This window comes from Dreissena polymorpha, chromosome 4, assembly GCF_020536995.1.
Source record: "Dreissena polymorpha isolate Duluth1 chromosome 4, UMN_Dpol_1.0, whole genome shotgun sequence".
Taxonomy (NCBI): Eukaryota; Metazoa; Mollusca; class Bivalvia; order Myida; family Dreissenidae; genus Dreissena; species Dreissena polymorpha.
Genome location: NC_068358.1, coordinates 82,776,118 through 82,795,953, shown reverse-complemented (window position 1 = coordinate 82,795,953; position 19,836 = coordinate 82,776,118). Strand labels below are relative to the sequence as shown.

The following is a 19,836-nucleotide window of genomic DNA, read 5'->3' as shown; positions in this document are numbered from 1 at the left end:
GGGCGTTCTTGTGTGTGACACATTGCAATGTTTCACTTGTCATCCTTGTATGTCACACATTTCCATGTGTCATGGGGCATCCATGTTGCACATCTGGTTTAAGTTGTTGTAAGCATAGTAAACAAACTCACAATTTCGAAGATACTGAATCTGTAGAGTTTTCATTTGAAATGTAGTCAGGCTAAAGGACCTTATTTACAAGTAACAGTTGTGTTTGTTCATAGGGAAAGTTTCTGACATTTGATTGATAAAATAATTCATAGTTCAATAGGTGTTTTGTGTGATGTAAATATTGCACAAACACATGGAATGATAATGTGTTTACCTTCTAAATCTCAACTGTCACAGTATTTGAATTAGTTGCCACTTTATTGTGATTGTAGTGATAAAAATGTATTAAAATAATGTATGTTTCAGTAAACAAATATAATTAATTTCATGTATGGGTAATGGGACTGGAAAACATTGTTAATGTGCAGCATAGAAAGCCAGTATGTATGGCACCTGTTTGTTAGATTGTTAATGTGCAGCATAGAAAGCCAGTATGTATGGCACCTGTTTGTTAGATTGTTCATCAGAGGCTATTTAAGGCCAGGGGTCTGATACGTATGTGGTCACAAGTGGGACATTGATTTGCCAGACCTAAAATATATATTTTGTCATAAACAGATACTGATTTTTGTCAAAAACAAGTAAAGGTAAATTAAAAAAAACTTCTAGTTACAACATTATTACTTGGAATATGTATTAACTTGGGAAAGCAAAGGAAAAACTACCATTTTAATGATGTTTAAAGTCATAATTGTGTGATAAAATATAAATTAAACTCATAATTTAAAAAGAATGTTTCACAACATTTGCTAAAGGATTTCCTATTGTATTGTGTATATACTTTAACAATTGAAATAGGGCCCTTACACTTTCTTAAAAGGGGTAAAAAGCCCTTTCTATTGCAACAATTGTTCTGTACTGTCAATTCTTACATATAAGCTAGTGGAGGGTTATTGATGCACCTGTGTCTTACTTTGATATTAGTTACATTTAAGTCTGGCTCTGTAGGTTAATAATAAACAAATACGATTTTTGTCTAAGTAAAAATGTAATGTTGGTTTAAACTAAGGTGACATCCCAGTAACAATTGTAGGTCAGGTGACACATCTTCTAATAACTAAATAAATTACAAGTGTATTCAGAATTTGTTGAACATTTTTGCAATTAACATCAACATTGAAATGATTGAATCTCACTGTACAAATTTGAACAAGTGCCTGCAGACAGTATGGTGTAAAATAAATGCTTTTAATTGGTCCACTGTAAGAGCTTTTGTTAAAATTTCATTTCACTTTATGAAAGCTTCGGAGCTTTTAATGTGTGTGTTTATTGTGTTGTGAAATTGATGATTATTTTGGAAATAGATTACACAATTTAATGACAAGAATTATTTATTGTTAACTACTTGAGAGCTGCTTTGGTGCTTTCTTATCCTGTGATTGTTATTGTCTTGTGCTATTATTGTGGTATCAATGTAATTGGATGCACAGATTTAGGTTGAGATAAGTTCTAATGATTGAAACCGAAACATTTGAATTTCAATGAGGTATCAACTGGTATAGAAATAATTATGAGCGCCTTTCTTTTTAATCACTGTGGAGCAAACAAAATAGTTTTAAGATAAAATTGAGGTGCTTCTAAAGTTTTTACTTTAATACTTGTGTGATAATGGTTTGATATCTTGATCTTTGCATAGCCGGAGTGAAAGTGCTTGAACAACCAATCAATGACATTTGAATTAAAAATGAAATGAATGCAAATGGAAGAAAGATTTTATTTGAACGTATTAATTTTAAAAGTTTTTAAGTATGTTTGATGAATATTTAAAAGAATGCAAGAGATTTAGATTCTAATGCTCTTGTTTGTAATTCACAGACCATATAGAACGTAAAACCAGGTGCTGACAAAAATAAAGGGTACTCTCAAGATTTAATGTGTATTGTATTTACATGGATTGGAATAGGGTAGAAATTGAAAGATGTTTAACACATCAAAGACAAATTATAAAAAGTATACCTTGTTAAATTGAATATTCATTTTCTATGTGTCTATTGATAAAGAGATATTGAACTTGTTATGGAATACATGACATACCTTTTAAAAGCACACACATGCATTGTGCTGGTGATGTAACAAAGGGTGGAAGTGAAAGAATGTTGAGAACAACTTATACAATGTTTGTTTTTAATTGTTTTTATTTTTAAAGCGTTTGCTAATGCAAGCATAGTGCAGAACATATAATAATAATATGTAGACAAAGTGAAGGTATTATTATTATTATATGATACATAGTTTAACAACTATATGATACAAAATAGTGAAGTGAATGCAAGTTAACTGACTGTTATGTGTAGTGGTGCTGGGCATGAAATGATATTCACAAGGCTTTCAAGGATTATATGACTGATTGTTAATATCAACATTTTACACATGTGAAATGCAAAGAATTCTGACATACAATGTGTTGGGGATAGTCTTACAGACTTTCCTCCAAGTGTCAAGTATATGCAAATTAATGTCTTTCATTTAATAATTTGCAACAATTATTATGGTTATCTTTAACCTGCTATTGTACAACAGAGCATCATCGGTAAAACAAATGCAGAATGAACAAGAATTTTTTAATAAAAGCTTGCGAGGAGTCACCAATATAAAAACAACTAATTCGAACAAGCCTATAGAGATTTAGTTGTGATGTTAAAGCGGTTGCCTTTGCGTCCACGCACAGCGCCGGCGCGTGTGTCTCGGGTCTCCCGTTTAGGCGTTGACCACGTGGCCCATGGCTCAGTGCCTTTCTGTGTGGTGTGGATCAGGCGTGCCCCGAACATAGGTACAACTACACTTGAGTGCATCAAAATACATATTGATCAGTACTGTATATTTTCCAGGAAATGAACCAAGAAGCTACATAATATGAGAGGGTTAATTGTTCATAATTCTTAACATTTGGTGTTCTATATGTATTAGCCAAAATAATACATAATATTTTGACTGGGACTTGTTCATTGAGTCCGTCCCTTCAAGGTTAACCTCAATTGACAAGTTTTGTATGCCATCACTTTTGATTCCTACAAAACTTTAATATTTCAACAATCCCACACCACCCAAACATCTCATTTTCACACTGAGATTGACTTACCTTTTTAAAAGGACTAAATTGGAAGGTCCAAAATAATCTGTTTAACGAAAACAAGCGTTTTTGTCTAACATCAGAAGTTCTTAATTGTACAAAACTTTGATACTTGCATGGATGATGTCCTACAATAATATCAACACACCCTCATCGCCTGACCACATATGGACCTCCACATTCTTTTAATGTTATTTATTAAGTCTCCACACATCCATGTCACCTGACCTCATTTTGACCTTTATCAACTTATGGACTAATTATGTTGTTCAAAATTCTTGATTAATCTAAATTAGCTATAAGCTGGACATCAAAAGTTCATATTAAAAAGTTTTGATACTAGACCATTAAACACTATAAGCACATACACATCACATGACCTTGTTTTGATCTTGACATAGACATTATTTTGGAATTTCTTAAATGTGCTCATGAATCAATAGTCAGACAAGGCTTCCACCAAGGGCATCAGCGTTTTTTTAATGCAGCATCTTGTTTATATATAGAACTATACATTATATAATATATAGTCCCCCGAAGCCTGTGTTTTGAACTACACTTTAACTGCAGGATCTCCATCAAAGTTTTACAGTCTAATTACCTTAATGTGTAGATGATTATAAATAAATAAATTTTTGCTTCAACAAGATTTGGCAGAATTATGGCCTTTTGCTTCCACTACAGAATATTTAGTACCAAAACTTTATGTTGCCGTGCAACTCCTCTTAATGTTTGGGTAGATCTTGCTCAAACTGTCACAATTGAAAGACTTTTTTGTTCAGAATGATATGATTAAAGGAATTTCCTCTGCAACACATTTTGTCAGAATTATGTCCCTTTCTCTGTTATTCATCTTCAGAATGTATAATACTAACTATTTTTGTTTTTAGCATAGGTGCAACGCACCTATGCTTAAGGTATGTACTACATTTCGAAAATGCACATGATACGGTTGACCATTATGAAGCCTTACCTGATCAAAAATCAGACAAAATTTCTATTTAATATAGTATATGGTAATTCTACAAATTTTTATTTGGAAACATTTTTCTAACGTTTTCTTCCAAGAATATTGCTGACACAGTTTTTAGTGAATTTTTCTAAGACCGTTTTATGTCAAAAAATCTTCTTATAACCTAAAACAAATTTCGTTCGTAAAACAATTCTATCTGCACTATAAATCTCAATCTCCTACGCAGTGGTCTCCCTTATACTAGAAGTTACTGACCGGGCGAAGCAAGGGAAGAAACTGCTGTGAGGAGTTTCTATAAAAATCTGCATTCAGAAATCTGTATTCAGAACTAAATCTGTTGTGCAGGTCTGCATCTAACGCTTACCACAATTTTTACGACAAATTCTTGACGCAGACGAATAGGGTAGCGTCTATTTTCATTTGTGAAAAGAATAGTTCGATACAGATCTGTCAGTGCTTAAATTTTGAAAGGCTTGGGTAATTATTTTTCATAAGCGTTTCAAACACTGATGTAAATGGAAAGTTATCTATTTAAATAGTCGGTAATTGTTTGAAATTATTGATTTGAGAAATTTGCGGATGGCGATATCGAACTACATTATACCACGTGACGCCATTTTGTAACTGAGTAGCTGATTCACCATGATCGCAAGTGTAAAACAACAACAGAAATAAACGTCCAGCCAAAAATAACATTTACATCCGGGCATTTACTTTCTCGCAAAATACCAAGCTCACTAAATACGTGTTCCTGATGTTCCGATTGTTATAGGAAGATTTGCAATATTTCCTCACTTCCTGTTTCATTATTTGTACTTAATCTTAAAAATAACTTGTCTTCTTGATAGCCTTTTAGTTTTTCATTCAGTCAACTGTTCCCTTAACATTTACTTAAGCAGCAACTTCCCTGTATCTTGCACCTATGCTTTTAACGCCATCGGCGCTCTCGTTAAGTACCTTTGATTACTGGGAGATTCTCATTCACACTATCACAGTTTAATGACCTCAATGTGTATATGGTCCAAAGGAAAGGAATTTCCACTGCAGACAGTTTTGAATTATTTTTCTTTTTGTCCTCTGTAGAATATATTGTGGACTTGTCTGTTTTCAAGCATGTGGGTGGGGCCATGTTCTTGTAATTAATTGTTTTACAAAAGCTTGGTGGTGAAAAAAATAAGATGAAAAGAAAACATTAACATTTTTCACTGCCATAAATTATGTTCCTTATTTTGCATATATATAAGCACAATTAAATAAATTAAGAGATAAGGCATGGAAACCAATCAAGATAACTAAATGGTATGAAATACTAGTATTTTGTTATATAGGAATATACATGGACAAGTGCATGCTTGAGCCTTCAAGTAAATAAACGCAGTAAAGACAAAACTGATTAGTAAAATAAGAATCTAATAAAACTCGTCAAAGTCCTTAGACTACCTAGAATACATTGAAGCATATGATTGATAGGTTCATGTACAAGCAATAATGTATACAGATGTTAAATAGTAAAAAGGTCCGTGTACATGAAATAATGTATACAGGTGTTAAATAGTAAAAAGGTCCATGTACATGAAATAATGTATACAGGTGTTAAAAAGTAAAAAGGTCCGTGTACATGAAATAATGTATACAGGTGTTAAATAGTATAAAGGTCCGTGTACATGAAATAATGTATACAGGTGTTAAATAGTAAAAAGGTCCGTGTATATGAAATAATGTATACAGGTGTTAAATAGTAAAAAGGTCCATGTACATGAAATAATGTATACAGGTGTTCAATAGTAAAAAGGTCCGTGTACATGAAATAATGTATACAGGTGTTAAATAGTAAAAAGGTCCGTGTACAAGAAATAATGTATACAGGTGTTTAATATTAAAAATGTCCATGTACAAGAAATAATTTATACAGGTGTTTAATAGTAAAAAGGTCCATGTACATGAACACTAGCCATGTCATCATATGATATGCTTGAAGGATGAGCTGCCATCTTCTTTTTTGTCTTTAATTTATTACTGTTCCCTTGTTTTTTTATAATGCACACAAATTACGTCTCTGAAGAAAGGCATATTCTTTTCAAACTATCCGTCACTCTATCAGTGTTTCAGCCAGACATTCTGTCTGTCTATTCATTTCTGCTATGGAACTGAATCAGTTTTTATTAGATCATCACACATTGTCAGGAAATTTTTATAAGCAAAAAATGGAAATACAAATATTGTAATTTAGTTCTAAAACCTTAACTGAACTTGTTGATAACACTCTATTTTGCTTATCATGACACCGCTCACAAAGCGGCAAATAAATATAGGTTTTTTTTAGTTGATGGGTGGGACATTTTTTTCAACCCCATATATTGGCTGAAATAAGATCAATGCCTTTATGTCTCTTAGCTTACCATCAAGCTCTGCAGTGCACATTACGGACGAGTCTATAGTTGTTGCATGTGGCACTCTAGCGTTATTTCACGCACCCTTTTCTTTGCAGAGAAGATCCCCATTCACTATCGCAGTAGCACAAAACGCACCAATCAGCAGGTAGTTCCTGTTTCGCCGGCCAATGTGCACGACCTCTCGCACGTCCCCGTCGATCTTATCACCGGGGAGGACGAGGATGGTCGCTCTTCACGGGGCTCGCTTTTCTCTTCTAAACAGCCGAAAACCCCGGCCTTTCTCCCAGGTTGGTGGTGGTGTGCACTTCTAATGTGACTGTGGTGGATTTAGTTGTTTGTAACCTAACCAACTGTTGTAGAGACTTTTTTTGCTTTAATGCACAGTTTTAGTTTTATTTTTGATTTGTTTTGATAATGTTTATTCAAGCATGTTAGTAAAAAGATTTTATCACTTTCCCCTTCATAGAAATATATAATATAATCTTGTAATCACTATATAAGTCTGTAGCACTGGCATAATACTGTCAGGCATATGTGTTCTTCACCCATATTTCCTGTAATTGTTGTGTGCATGTGTTGTAGTTTGTAAGATATGGCTGTGTTGTATTGACAGAGAAAATAATGAGTCCAGAAAAGCCACTGAAAAATGCTTTCCTTGTATGTCACGGGAAAAGCTCCAATCCAACAGGGGGTAAGAGCTCTGAAGGTCTCCTAGCAACTCATCTACCTAGTAGGCTACATAGATAACAATTCTTGTAGAATGTACCTCTCTATAGTTACCTAGTAACATTTGCCATGTATGCAAAATATGACCAAAAGTGGGTAGGATTTATTTGGCATCTTTTATATTCAGCAGATGCACCAAATGTTTTTACCTAAGATTTTAAGTTGGCATGCAGTTTACTTGGCATTAAAGGTAGACACCTATTGATTTAGAGATAAAGGGGTCAAAGGTCTAGGTCACAGGAAAGTGTCATTTTAAAATAGTTTTTATGCCCCCAGATCAAATGATCAGGGGGTATATTGTTTTTGGCCTGTCTGTCATTGTATGTGTGTGTCTGTCCCAAAACATTAACCTTGCTCATAAAATGAAAACTCTTGGGTCTATGTTCTTTTATCTTCACATGGGCATGCATCTCATTAAGATCTACAATCAAACATGGTTTGAGGTCACTAGGTCAAAGGTCAAGGTCACTGTGACCTTTACATTCAAAATATAACTTGTTTCTAAAATAGCTGACATGCAGTTTTAAAGCGCCGTTACGGGGGCATTGTGTTTCACAAAAACAGCTTTTGTTTGCTTAATATGTCAAGAAATCATTTACCTATAGGCATCCAAATTGGTATATTGGTTTCTTGGGAGAGTAAAATGCCATTTGATTTTAAGCACAGGAGGTTAAAAGTCAAAGTCACAGGGGATTGTTACTTGAAATTAGTTTTCACTCAAACTATTGTAAATGCTTTGACCTACTATTGTCCAAATCCCAATGCTGGTTATTTGGGTGGAAAAGAAAGTGCCCATTGATTTTTGTGTCAAATTTTAGTCTTTTTTTATTTAAAGCAGCATATCTAGAAAATGCTTTGACTGACAATCAACCAAGTTTGCATATCTAGAGAGTAAAAGCCCACAGATTTTTAGATCAAACAGTCAATATTAAATATTTTTGTAGTATTAAACTGTCTTCAAACAATATCTAGACAATTTTACCCTAGGATCAGAAAAAATTAGTGTGCTGATTAGCCTTGAAGGAAGGAACACCCACTTTTGTATTTGATATCAATGTTCACTTGAATAATAATAAAAAAGAAGCTTTTTGCGCATTTTAACAATATTGCTGCAAGTTGAATGGCAGTCATGTTTTACAACATATATGTTTCTTATGTAAGCTAGATAATATGCATGGTCCAAATGTTATGCATAGTTGTAGAAGATTTATGTAGAAATGTATATTGTTCAAAGGGAAATAACTTTAAAGAATGTAAATTGTACAAAACATGGACTGTTTTTCTTATACATCAGCTCAAAGTGCCTCTGATTTCCATTTAAGCTCTGTCTGTGTAACTTTAATATGGCTGCATTTGTGGGCACTTTCATTATCTTGTTATTTGTAAAGAATTTACATCAATGAGGTTGATTTAAATAGTTTTTATCTAACACTGGAGAGACACTACGAAATAATATGTACCTCAGATATTTTGAAAAATTTAGATTTTTTAATATTTGGAATATAATAATATTTTTATACCTCCAGTAGGGTGGCATATAGCAGTGGGACTGTCCGTCTGTCTGTCTGTCCGTCCGATATCCGTTTTTCCGGATGTTTTTTACACAACACTTTCAGAGATATAGAGCTGATTTTTGGTTTGTGAATCTACCTACATGACCTACAGATAAAGTGTGATATTTGTTCCATTCTGTTGATTTTTGACCAAGATACAGGCCTTGGACTGATCAAAATTTTTGCCAGGGGAAGTAGCAAGCTTTACAGGGAGATAATGTTTATTATTTATATGGCAGGTACAATATCTATTTTTGACTAAAGGAAGCAATATCTTTTAAAGGGATAAAATCCAAGGGAGGAGCTTTTATGAATAGAAAGTAAAAGTCATGGTGATTTGAGACAAAAGTGAAAATAGAAATTTTCTCTGTAATATCCGTTTTTAAACGCAACGCTTTCAGATATTGAGCTGATTTTTGTAATGTGAGTCTTCATACATGACTTTCAGATGAAGTGTGAACTTTGTTCTGGTCCATTGATTTTTGGCGAAGTTATGGGCTTTGGACTTACACATTTTCTCTATTATAACAGTTTTCCATATGGGTTTTTTTATGAATTGCTTTCAGATAATTAGCAGATTTTTAGTATGTGAGTCAACCTACATGACCTACTGATGAAGTGTGAAATTTGTTCTGGTACATTGATTTTCAGCCAAGTTATGGGCCTTGTTTTGTCTAAAATCGCTGCTGTGCTGCTTCTTAGCCCAGTAGGGGGCATTGTGTTTCACAAACCCAGCTCTTGTTTCAATTATAAGATGATCAAAAAATTGAAATAGTCAACTAGTCAAATAGCCGGTAGTTCTATTTGTTTAAAATCGCCACATTTACAGTAGGAGAAATGAATGTATCAAAAGAAAGTTTTTTTTTTAAATTGCATATTGTCTTAAGGAATACAAAAATCCTTGTTTAAACTTTCAATGCAATTTAGCAATATTTCTGACAAATATTGAGCCTAATTTGCTTTGCATTTCTTTGCTATCAATAAATGGCCACATTCTGTTATTAAGTTTCTCTCCCACTGAGTGGTGCGTATATCATCCTTACTCTGTGTTATACAAAGTGGTTAGAGAGACTGCAGTGCTGCTGGTATGTAACCTTTTGCCCTGTTCCCCTACTGTGTCTGTGGATAGAATATTGTCCACAGGTCTGTTACCTGTCCATGTGGACAATATATGCATTACTTCCCTTACCTAATTTGGCAGATGACTGAAAGTAAAGGAATGAGTGTTTAGCTTGACAATTCACCTGTTAATGTTAGCTTTACAACTCACATATTGGTGGGTGTACATTTGATTGTCTTGTGAAGTGTTTACATATGTCTACTACTTAATTAAGATGTTCAATTAAAAGTTTACACATCTCTTCAGTAATCCCTTGTGAATTTTTTTAGAATAATTACTGCATTTTTAATAATATTCCAATAATAAATTTGTTGAGTATTCAAGCAAGGTCAACTGGCCATTTCTAGAATCAAGATTTTTAAATGATTCTAGAATTATTCAAGAAATTTGGTTCTAGAAATTCTTCCATAATATTCTACTTTCATATTAAAGTATTGATTGTATAATTCTATAATTATTCATGAACACTAAGAGAATACATTTGTAGATCATTCAAGAAACATAAAATGGTACCTTCTAGAATCCCGATTCTAAAATGATTCCAGAAACAGAAATTTCTCTAGAATATTCTGCAAATTCATTGAATTGAATGATAAAATTTAACCTTATAAATCTAGATTTATTCTGAAATCACATTCCCAGAAGCGGCAATTGAACTTTAAAAAAATAATTGGCAGTTAGATTATAGAAAATGAAACAAAAATACTTCAATTATATGGGATCAGTTCAAAATTAAAGAGTTTTAAATGAAGGCGGAATAGAATGTAGTAAAAAATGGCAGAGGTATAAAATGCATGCATTCAATATTCTGAATTCTTGAATGTGAAAGTTGGTTTTAGAATTATATAGAACCTTACAAAAATGCATATTGTTTTTTTTTTTAAGGGGATACTTACAGAATATGTTATTTATCATAGAAGAATAAAGAGTTGAGCACACTATCATGATAAGCTTCTTTTTCCTTACCAAATAAAGGTGTCTTACTACTGCCATTATTGTGTACAAATTGAAAAAATGTTGTTGTACGGGAAATTCCATCCCCGAATTAATCACTTTGCTTTTACATGTTCCAAATTTAATATATCTTCTTGGATATGAACATGCTGATTGCTGTAACGGAAGAAACATTAAATAAAAACTGAACACTTAATATTTCATGCTGTAGAAAAAATAAGATGGGTATAAATAGCCTTGCTGTAAAAGGAGTTTGGATAATTTGATTTATTGATCTCAAGCAAGCATCAATTACATCAAACAATGTACCATAAATTGAAAAGAGCAACTGATCTTTTGTTTGAACAATTAAATTGAAAGAGTGGCTGATATCTTAGGAAATTCTGCTTATTTTTAAATGATAAATTTTGTATTGATTTCTGTAATCATTATTGCTCAGTGTAATGAAAGTTTATAAGTTGATGATAGCATGTTTACAGTCTAGCATTAACCACTTGATATGTTTCTAAATCGTGTTTCTCTTAAGCATTTCTTAGAGACATTTATTTACCAATGTGGATTTATTAAGTTTCAAGGATAAACATATATCTGTCATCTGTGATTAAACTTGTAAATACTTGTTTAATGTAGTTGTTTTTTCACTGATTTTCATATATTGTGATCTTTTACATTTATTGTCTAGTTAATTCTTCTATTATTACTAAGAAAAAATAATAGTTGTTATAAATATTGATAAAGAGATCAACATGACACAGATATTTCAAACCTTTCTTGAAATATATAAAATATATGAATATTCATGAAAATCATATAATTTTTAACCTATATTCAAAGTGTTAATTGTTTAATTTTTGTTTCTGCTGAACTTTTGATTATCAAAAATAGTGACTTTATTACAGTGATCATTTTCAAAGTTTTTGTATATGTTAAAAACACCCCAACTTTTGTGATGAAGGCTTGAGTGTGTCGGGATTATATAGAATAAATAGTGTGATGAAGTGGTTTAAGGTGTTTCAAGGACCATACAAGGGGACCAATGGCAAGTTCTTTACCCCTGAGCTTGCTGACCTCACAAGTAAGCTTTCATGCGATACAAAACAAGGCAGGAATGTAAACTATTGGTGAAATAACAAGGCATTATGTCACGTATTGGTTTAATAATAAGGCAAGAGTCTCACATATTTGAGAAATAAAAAGGCTTGGGAGTCATATATTGATTTAAATCAAGGCACAAGTGTCATGTCTTGGTTTAAATCAAGGCATGAGTGTCATATCTTGGATTAAATCAAGGCATGAGTGTCACTTCTTGGTTTAAATCAAGGCATGAGTGTCACATCTTGGTTTAAATCAAGGCACTAGTGTCACTTCTTGGTTTAAATCAAGGCATGAGTGTCACATCTTGGTTTAAATCAAGGCATGAGTGTCACATCTTGGTTTAAATCAAGGCATGAGTGGCACATCTTGGTTTAAATCAAGGCATGAGTGTCACTTCTTGGTTTAAATCAAGGCATGAGTGTCACTTCTTGGTTTAAATCAAGGCATGAGTGTCACTTCTTGGTTTAAATCAAGGCATGAGTGTCACATCTTGGTTTTAATCAAGGTATGAGTGTCACATCTTGGTCTAAATCAAGGCATGAGTGTCACATCTTTGTTTAAACCAAGGCATGAGTGTCACATCTTGGTTTAAGTCAAGTCATGAGTGTCACAGATTGGTTAAAGTCAAGGAAAGAATGCCACATATTTGTTTCAATCAAGACATGCATGTAAACATATTGGTGAAAAAAATAAGGCATGAGTGTCACATATTGGTTTAAATCAAGGCATGAGTGTCACATATTGGTTTAAATCAAGACATGAGTGTCACATATTGGTTTAAATCAAGACATGAGTGTCATATATTGTTGAAAAACCAAGGCATGAGTGTCACATATTGGTTTAAATCAAGACATGAGTGTCATATATTGGTGAAAAACCAAGGCATGAGTGTCACATATTGGTTAAAATCAAGGCATTTGTGTCACATTTTGGTTTAAATCAAGGCATGAGTGCCACATTTTTGTTTCAATCAAGGCATGAGTGTTACACATTGGTGAAAAAACAAGGCATGAGTGTCACATATTTGTTTAATAAATCAAGGCATGAGTGTCGCATATTGGTTTAAATCAAGACATGAGTGTCACATATTGGACTTTATTGGTGAAAAAAACAAGGCATGATTATCTCATATTAGTAAAAAAACAAGGCATGTTGTGTACCACATGTATGTGGAAAAAAAAGGCATGTTTGTTCCATCTAGGTGACAAATCAAGATATGTATTTCATATACATATGTTATAAGTGGAATATACATATACATGTACAGTGGAAATTTAAAATAATGTGTTTGACATTCCAGATGGAAAACAAGTAATGGATGTTGTATTTATGACACATACAAAATCATGTGCTAGAAGGTTTTGTCATAAATTGTTATTTTGTCTCAAGAATACCTTAAATAACTGTGCATTTATGCATCAAACACATGAAACACATTAAATAACAAGACATTCTTCTTGTTTAAATAACAAGACATTGATAGATAATATATATAGATTAAATAAAATGAATTGTTTTTCACAAATACAAATGCTTGTCTCACCAAACCCAGTTTAACTAACTCATGATCTATTTCACAGTTTCAGATGATTCACTTTACAGTATTGGTGTAGAGTATCCGTATGACCATCGGAACTTTGTTGAACTCAAACATGTTTTTATTTTGTTGCACAATATTTGTGCAATAGTTGTTGTCTATTTTTAAGATGAATTGTAAATGTTGTATGCATAGTTAACAGTTGTTTATTATTGAGACATCTTTCCCTTTGTGTTTCAGGGGACCGGGTGATATTTGCAGAGAGCCCATCTGCGCCAGGTATCCCAGTGGTGTACCGGACACCTGATGAGCGAGCTTCAAATCCTGACAGACTCAACCTTGACAGGTGGGAGGCATTGAGTGAACATTTAGTAGTGTTTTAATCATTCTGTCGTCAGAAATAATACTTTCGTGCAAAACACTTATATCTAGATCATCCAGATTGGAAAAAAAACAGATTTAGTTGTAAGTTGAGGTATAAATGGCTTTGTCGAGATGATCCCTGGACGCCTTTTGCCTCTGTGAAACAAATAGCAGGGTCTGTATCAAATCATTTTATGTATAACTGGTGCAAGTATTTATTTGAAATATTTTAAATTAAAACAATGATTTTCTTTAATAATTACATAAATTTATCTTCATATATGTCTTTAAGGGTCATAATGTCAGATAACTGGATCAAATTTAAATAATTATATCAAACAGGAATAATAGTGAAGTGACCTATTCTTTCTCACTTTTTAATTATGATATCTCACATTATTATTCTTATATCTCATTTCCATTGCTATATCTAAGTGCTGTATTGCTAAACCTCAGAACTCCATTGTTTTACCTCACTACTCCGTTGCTATACCTCACTTCTCCATTGCGATATCTCACTGCTCGATCGCCATGACTACAGACGGAAGCTCACTGTGTGCCCAATACTGGAGGGGGAGGAGCAGCTGCGCCTGCTCAACTACCAGCACAATGTGATCCAGAAGATCCAACACCTGGGCTCACTCAAGCGCCTCATCTTCCTTGATCTCTATGACAACCAGATTGAGGAGATATCCGGGCTTGGGTCCCTTAGATCACTCAGGGTACTCATGCTTGGAAAAAACAAGTGAGTGTTTAACAAGCCCTTGGCTCAAAATTTTCTTTAGAAAAATTAACCTTTCTTTAGATTACTGTTTTCTTATTGTGAACACTTAATGTGTTGTTGTGTAGCCAAAGTATTTTTTGTTGAGTAAATTATTGCTATTTCTGCCCCTTCGCCCTAGATCTACTGTTTCCAAGATGCATATAGCGACTGGTCTTGCGCTTTGTAAGATTAACACAAAATGACAAGGCTTGAATAACATCATAAATGCTTCCTTCAAAGTTTTGATACTTGCATGGCTGCTATCTGTGAACACTCAATACACCCATATCATTTGTTCTTGTTAAGACCATGACAAACTCATTCAGAAGGCTAACATTCTTGGTTGACCCAAAATGATGCGTCTCCTCTCACATCCATGCTGTATACTTCAAATCTTTGATACTTGCATTGATGTTATCCATTAATTATTAAACCTATCAACACAACAACATCACTTGACCTCATTTTTACCCTGACACAAATTTCTTTTGGCTTTAGACTAATTCAGTAGGTCCAGATACTTGATTAACCCAAAACGATGCTTTTGTCCGAAATCAATACTGAATGCTGAAAAACTTTGATCCTTGCATTTATGTTATGTATGAACATTATCAACACATTCACTTTACCCTAACTTCATTTTAACCGTGACATTGACCTCCTTTTGCAATTTACCTATTCAGAAGTTCCAAAGTCTTGGTTAATCAGAAATGACGTTTTTGTCGAAAATAAAAAATGCTTTGTACAAAGCTTTTGATACTTAAATTGATGATGTCTTTAAACACCGTCAACAAGCCCACATCACATCATCTGACCTTATTGACTTCAAATAATTCAGACTGTCAAAATTCTTGGTTAACAGAAAATTGACTATGTTAAAAATCAATACTACATTTACTTGCTCAAAAGCTTGGATACCTCCATTTGACATTCGGCGCACTCACATCAGTTGACCTCATGTTTACCTTGTCATCTACCTCATTTTGGCTTAAGACTTATTTAAATGGGCCAATAAATAGATGAATAACAAGGCTTCCCCAACGGGCATCAGCCTTTATTGAACACCGCATCTTGATAATTCTTGGTGATACAAACAATCATGGGATATTATTTAGTTCCACTGGCCAGAGGCTTATGTCATGGTCCTGTGTCTGTCGTGCGTGCGTGTGTTAACTTTTTCTTTAAACATATTCTTCTCCTAAAGTACTGGTCCAATTCTGATGAAATTTCTCAGGAATGTTCCTTGGGTGAACCTCTTTCAAATTTGTTCAAATTATCCCCCTGGGGTAAAATTTGACCTCGCCTCGGGGGTCACAAAATTAAAAATTTGCTTATATAAGGCCTATTTTGTGAAAACTTTCAAAATTCTTTCGTCCATAACCATTCAGCCTAGGGTTATCAAATTGGGTATGTAGAGACATCTAATAGTCCTCTACCAAATTTCTTAAAATTATGCCCCTGGGGTCAAATTTGACCGTGCCCTGGGGGTCACAAAATTGAACATATGCTTATATAAAGCCTATTTTGTGCAAACTTTAAAAATCTTTTTATCCATAACCGTAGGGCCTAGGGCTACCAAATTTGGTATGTAGTGACATCTAATAGTTATCTACTTAGTTTGTTCAAATTATGCCCCTGGGGTCAAATTTGACCCTGCCCTGGGGGTCACAAAAATGAACATATGCTTAATATATCCGCGGCCCGCGAAATCTCTCCGCATTTTACACTGGTAGATTCTGCCTTAGCATTTTTAAAATGAGCGATATAATTGGCTGTCGTTTCCCAATCTTCCAATTAAAATCGGTTTCATAAATTGTGTTTGGTATTTTGTTTGCAAATGGCGCCGTTGTGAAGCGAAAATTAAGATTATTGAAACGAAGAATATTAATCGAATTAATGACTGACATCATATAGTTTGATAGGAATAATGAAATGTGTTTGTCAACGAAAAAGACTAAGTTTTAGATACAAGAAACACATATTTTGTTTACAAATGTGCACAGTGAATTTGTGTCACGGAAACCAGTGTTTCTGTTTGCAAATTGGGAGTTCAGTCTACCGTAAAACGCTGTGTATAACGGGCATTTATGTATAATGCGCATCTACTTTTTTAAGCTAAAAAATCATGAAAAAAAGTTTTTGAAGCAAAAAAATCGGGGAAAAAATTCCGAACCGTAGGCTAACTGAAAATAGTTATATTTACATTGCCGATTTTACGTGTTTTATTGCTTCAATTATTAATTATTTTAAAGACGATAACGATACAACTAGTTTGTGTATTTTTTTTTAATCATATTATGCGTAAAAATAAATGTTTGGATTTAAATGAATTATGCATGAAATGCACACTTTACACAAGGATACCATCAAGGTTTTCATCATATGTCTCCGAAGTAACTGTCCATGATTTTATCGTGGAGGAGTACACATGACAGATGGATTAGTTATAACTTAGAAACTGACATTATCGATTGGTATTGTCACATGGTTATTCATGCATGACTAATTCACAACCGCGCGTTTAATTTACATTGCCGATATCATGCGTTCTTCTGGAGTGTATATACTTGACAGGAGACTTTAACGACTCAAACTTCTCAACACCATTACGACATTACCAGCGATAAACAAACAATGGAGGTGTGAAGCGATTTGGCAGTTCGCATGTTTTGATAATAGCCCAGCTTGTAACACAAAACTTGACAGGTGACGCAAATTACTTGATAATCACATCCTCAATCTTGACAAAACGTATGAAAACGTGTAAACAAACACAACATCAATTTTATTAACACATTTGAAAAGCAAGAAAAATAATCATAAATATATCGGAAAAGACCTTGCCGACATACTATTGTAAATCGACAAGTGCCCCCAAATAAATTTTGTAACCCTAGTACAGTAGGGTATAATATTGTGGGAAAAAAATAACATTTAAAAAAAAATGGCTTCCTTGTTTTCATTCTCTTCTTCAAATTTATTTGAATTAATGCTCTGTACGTACCTGAAAAAGATAGAAAATATTTATGATAACCTTATAATGTTTGTCTATCTTATTCAGATAAATATAACACTATTATTAACATAGTTTCAGTTAAAACACCGGGGAACAGAATGATGCAAATTACCGCAACAGGGTAACTGACAGGGAAAAAATGTCTTGGCATGGCTGTAGTTGTGCATAATGCGCATCAAGTTTTTAAAATGAAACTTTGGGGTAAAAAAGTGCGCCTTATACACAGCGTTTTACGGTACTTGCGAGGTAAAACAATTTAGAAGAGGATCTTTCGAACATAGAAATAGACAAACATGATTTGATAGTGGATCTGTGTATAATCAGATTTATATGCATATTCTGCTTTATTAGTCCCCTACCGGTTTCACCGGAGGGGACTTATGGTTTTGTATCCGTCCGTCAGTCCGTCCGTCAGTCCGTCACATTTTTCTGGATCCTGCGATAACTCTAAAAGTTCTTCATATTTTTTTCATGAAACTTGGAATATGGATAGATGGCAATATGGACATTATGAACACCATTTCATTTCGTTCCTACGTCAAAAATTGTGGTTGCTATGGCAACAAATAGACTAGAAATACTGCTGAAAATTGTGTTTTTCTGGATCCTGCGATAACTTTAAAAGTTCTTAATATTTTTTCATGAAACTTAAAACATGGATAGATGGCAATATGGACATTATGCACGTCATTTCATTTTGTTCCTCGTCAAAAATTCTGGTACGTCAAAAATTCTGGTTGCTATGGCAACAAATATACTAGAAATACTGCTGAAAATGGTGTTTTTTTCTGGATCCTGCAATAACTTTAAAAGTTCTTAATATTTTTTCATGAAACTTGAAACATGGATAGATGGCAATATGGACATTATGCACGTCATTTCATTTTGTTCCTACGTCTAAAATTATGGTTGCTATGGCAACAAATAGACTAGAAATAGTGCTGAAAATGGTGTTTTTCTGGATCCTGCGATAACTTTAAAAGTTCTTTATATTTTTTCATGAAACTTGGAACATGGATAGATGGCAATATGGACATTATGCACGTCATTTCATTTTGTTCCTACGTCAAAAATTCTGGTTGCTGTGGCAACAAATATAAAAATATTCTTACAATGGTGGAATTTCTGACAATGGTGGAGCTGGTAGGGGACTTTTATTGCTTGGCAATAGTCTTGTTATGTTTGTCATGCTGTTCAGTTAATTGAAAAATCATTGAACTAAAGATGTGAAATGCAAGATATTGAAAGGTAAACAAATTATATATATTAATTTAACTCAGTTTAATACATCATTAACACAAGAAGAACACTCAAGTGTGTTTGTTTATATTTAGTCCAATTTACATTGTTTGTATATAACATTTTATAAAAATTTTGTATTGTTTTGTTTGTTTTCACCAAATGGTTAGTATTATTCTTTTATGTTAACATTCTCAAAATTCTTGTTTTATTATAGGCCCTATTTATCAAAAAAAAATTTGAATGACATTTTATGATTGAAAAAAATATTTGTTCAAGATAAACTTAATTAATAACAAATTGTTACATTGCAATTAAGTGATTTTAATATTGTCACAGAGTTACAAATATTATTATATTATTATTTGATTTTTGATTGAGTACATTATAAATTCATACAATACAATAGTTACATTTTCAAAGATATTGAATTGATTTCTGTGAATATGTTTGAATATAATTTCTTTGTCTACTGAATTGCAGTAGAAGGTTACTTGGAACCACATGTTTAACTTGATATTGATTACATTGTGTTAGTTACAGTCTTGGAAGTCTTCTCATGTTAAATTCACACTCAATATGCAGACTGTATGCTGACTGTATGCTTATCAGCTCTAGCTATAAATAATGACTGTGACTAAAGATTCTAGACTAGGTGCTAATTAATTACAGTCTTGTAGAAGTAAGGAAGTAAGGTACTGTATGTTGGATGAGAGATAGATATTATTGGTCAGTGAGATGTGTGGGTGTGACTTGGTATTAGGGATGAGAGAGTTTCAAAAAGGGTGACAAGTTAGTTTATGAAGGAAGGAAGTAGAGGTCAGTAAGAGAAAAGTTAGAAAGTCAGTTACAAGTTAGAGAGAGACAGTTGGAAATAGGAGGATGGAATTTGTTAAATAAGATCTGATAATAATTTAATAGAG

At 33.2% G+C, this 19,836-nt stretch overlaps 2 protein-coding genes across 9 annotated transcripts in view; both read left to right on the top strand.

Moving 5' to 3' along the window:
- The window catches only part of LOC127877618 (leucine-rich repeat-containing protein 49-like), a 104,808-nt gene that overhangs the window by 15,346 nt on the left and 69,626 nt on the right, over positions 1–19,836 (top strand). For 3 of the 7 annotated variants that reach the window (XM_052423675.1, XM_052423672.1, XM_052423676.1), the window contains 3 exons: positions 6,643–6,834; positions 13,773–13,878; positions 14,437–14,640. In XM_052423675.1, the coding sequence (XP_052279635.1) occupies positions 6,643–6,834; positions 13,773–13,878; positions 14,437–14,640 (502 nt within the window). Of the gene's footprint in view, positions 1–2,744; positions 2,882–6,642; positions 6,835–7,053; positions 7,239–13,772; positions 13,879–14,436; positions 14,641–19,836 lie in introns of those variants that run through there. The other 4 variants (XM_052423677.1, XM_052423679.1, XM_052423673.1 and 1 more) reach the window with 3 other exon arrangements.
- The window catches only part of LOC127877630 (uncharacterized), a 124,683-nt gene that overhangs the window by 67,823 nt on the left and 37,024 nt on the right, over positions 1–19,836 (top strand). The gene's annotated exons all lie outside the window — the stretch shown is intronic.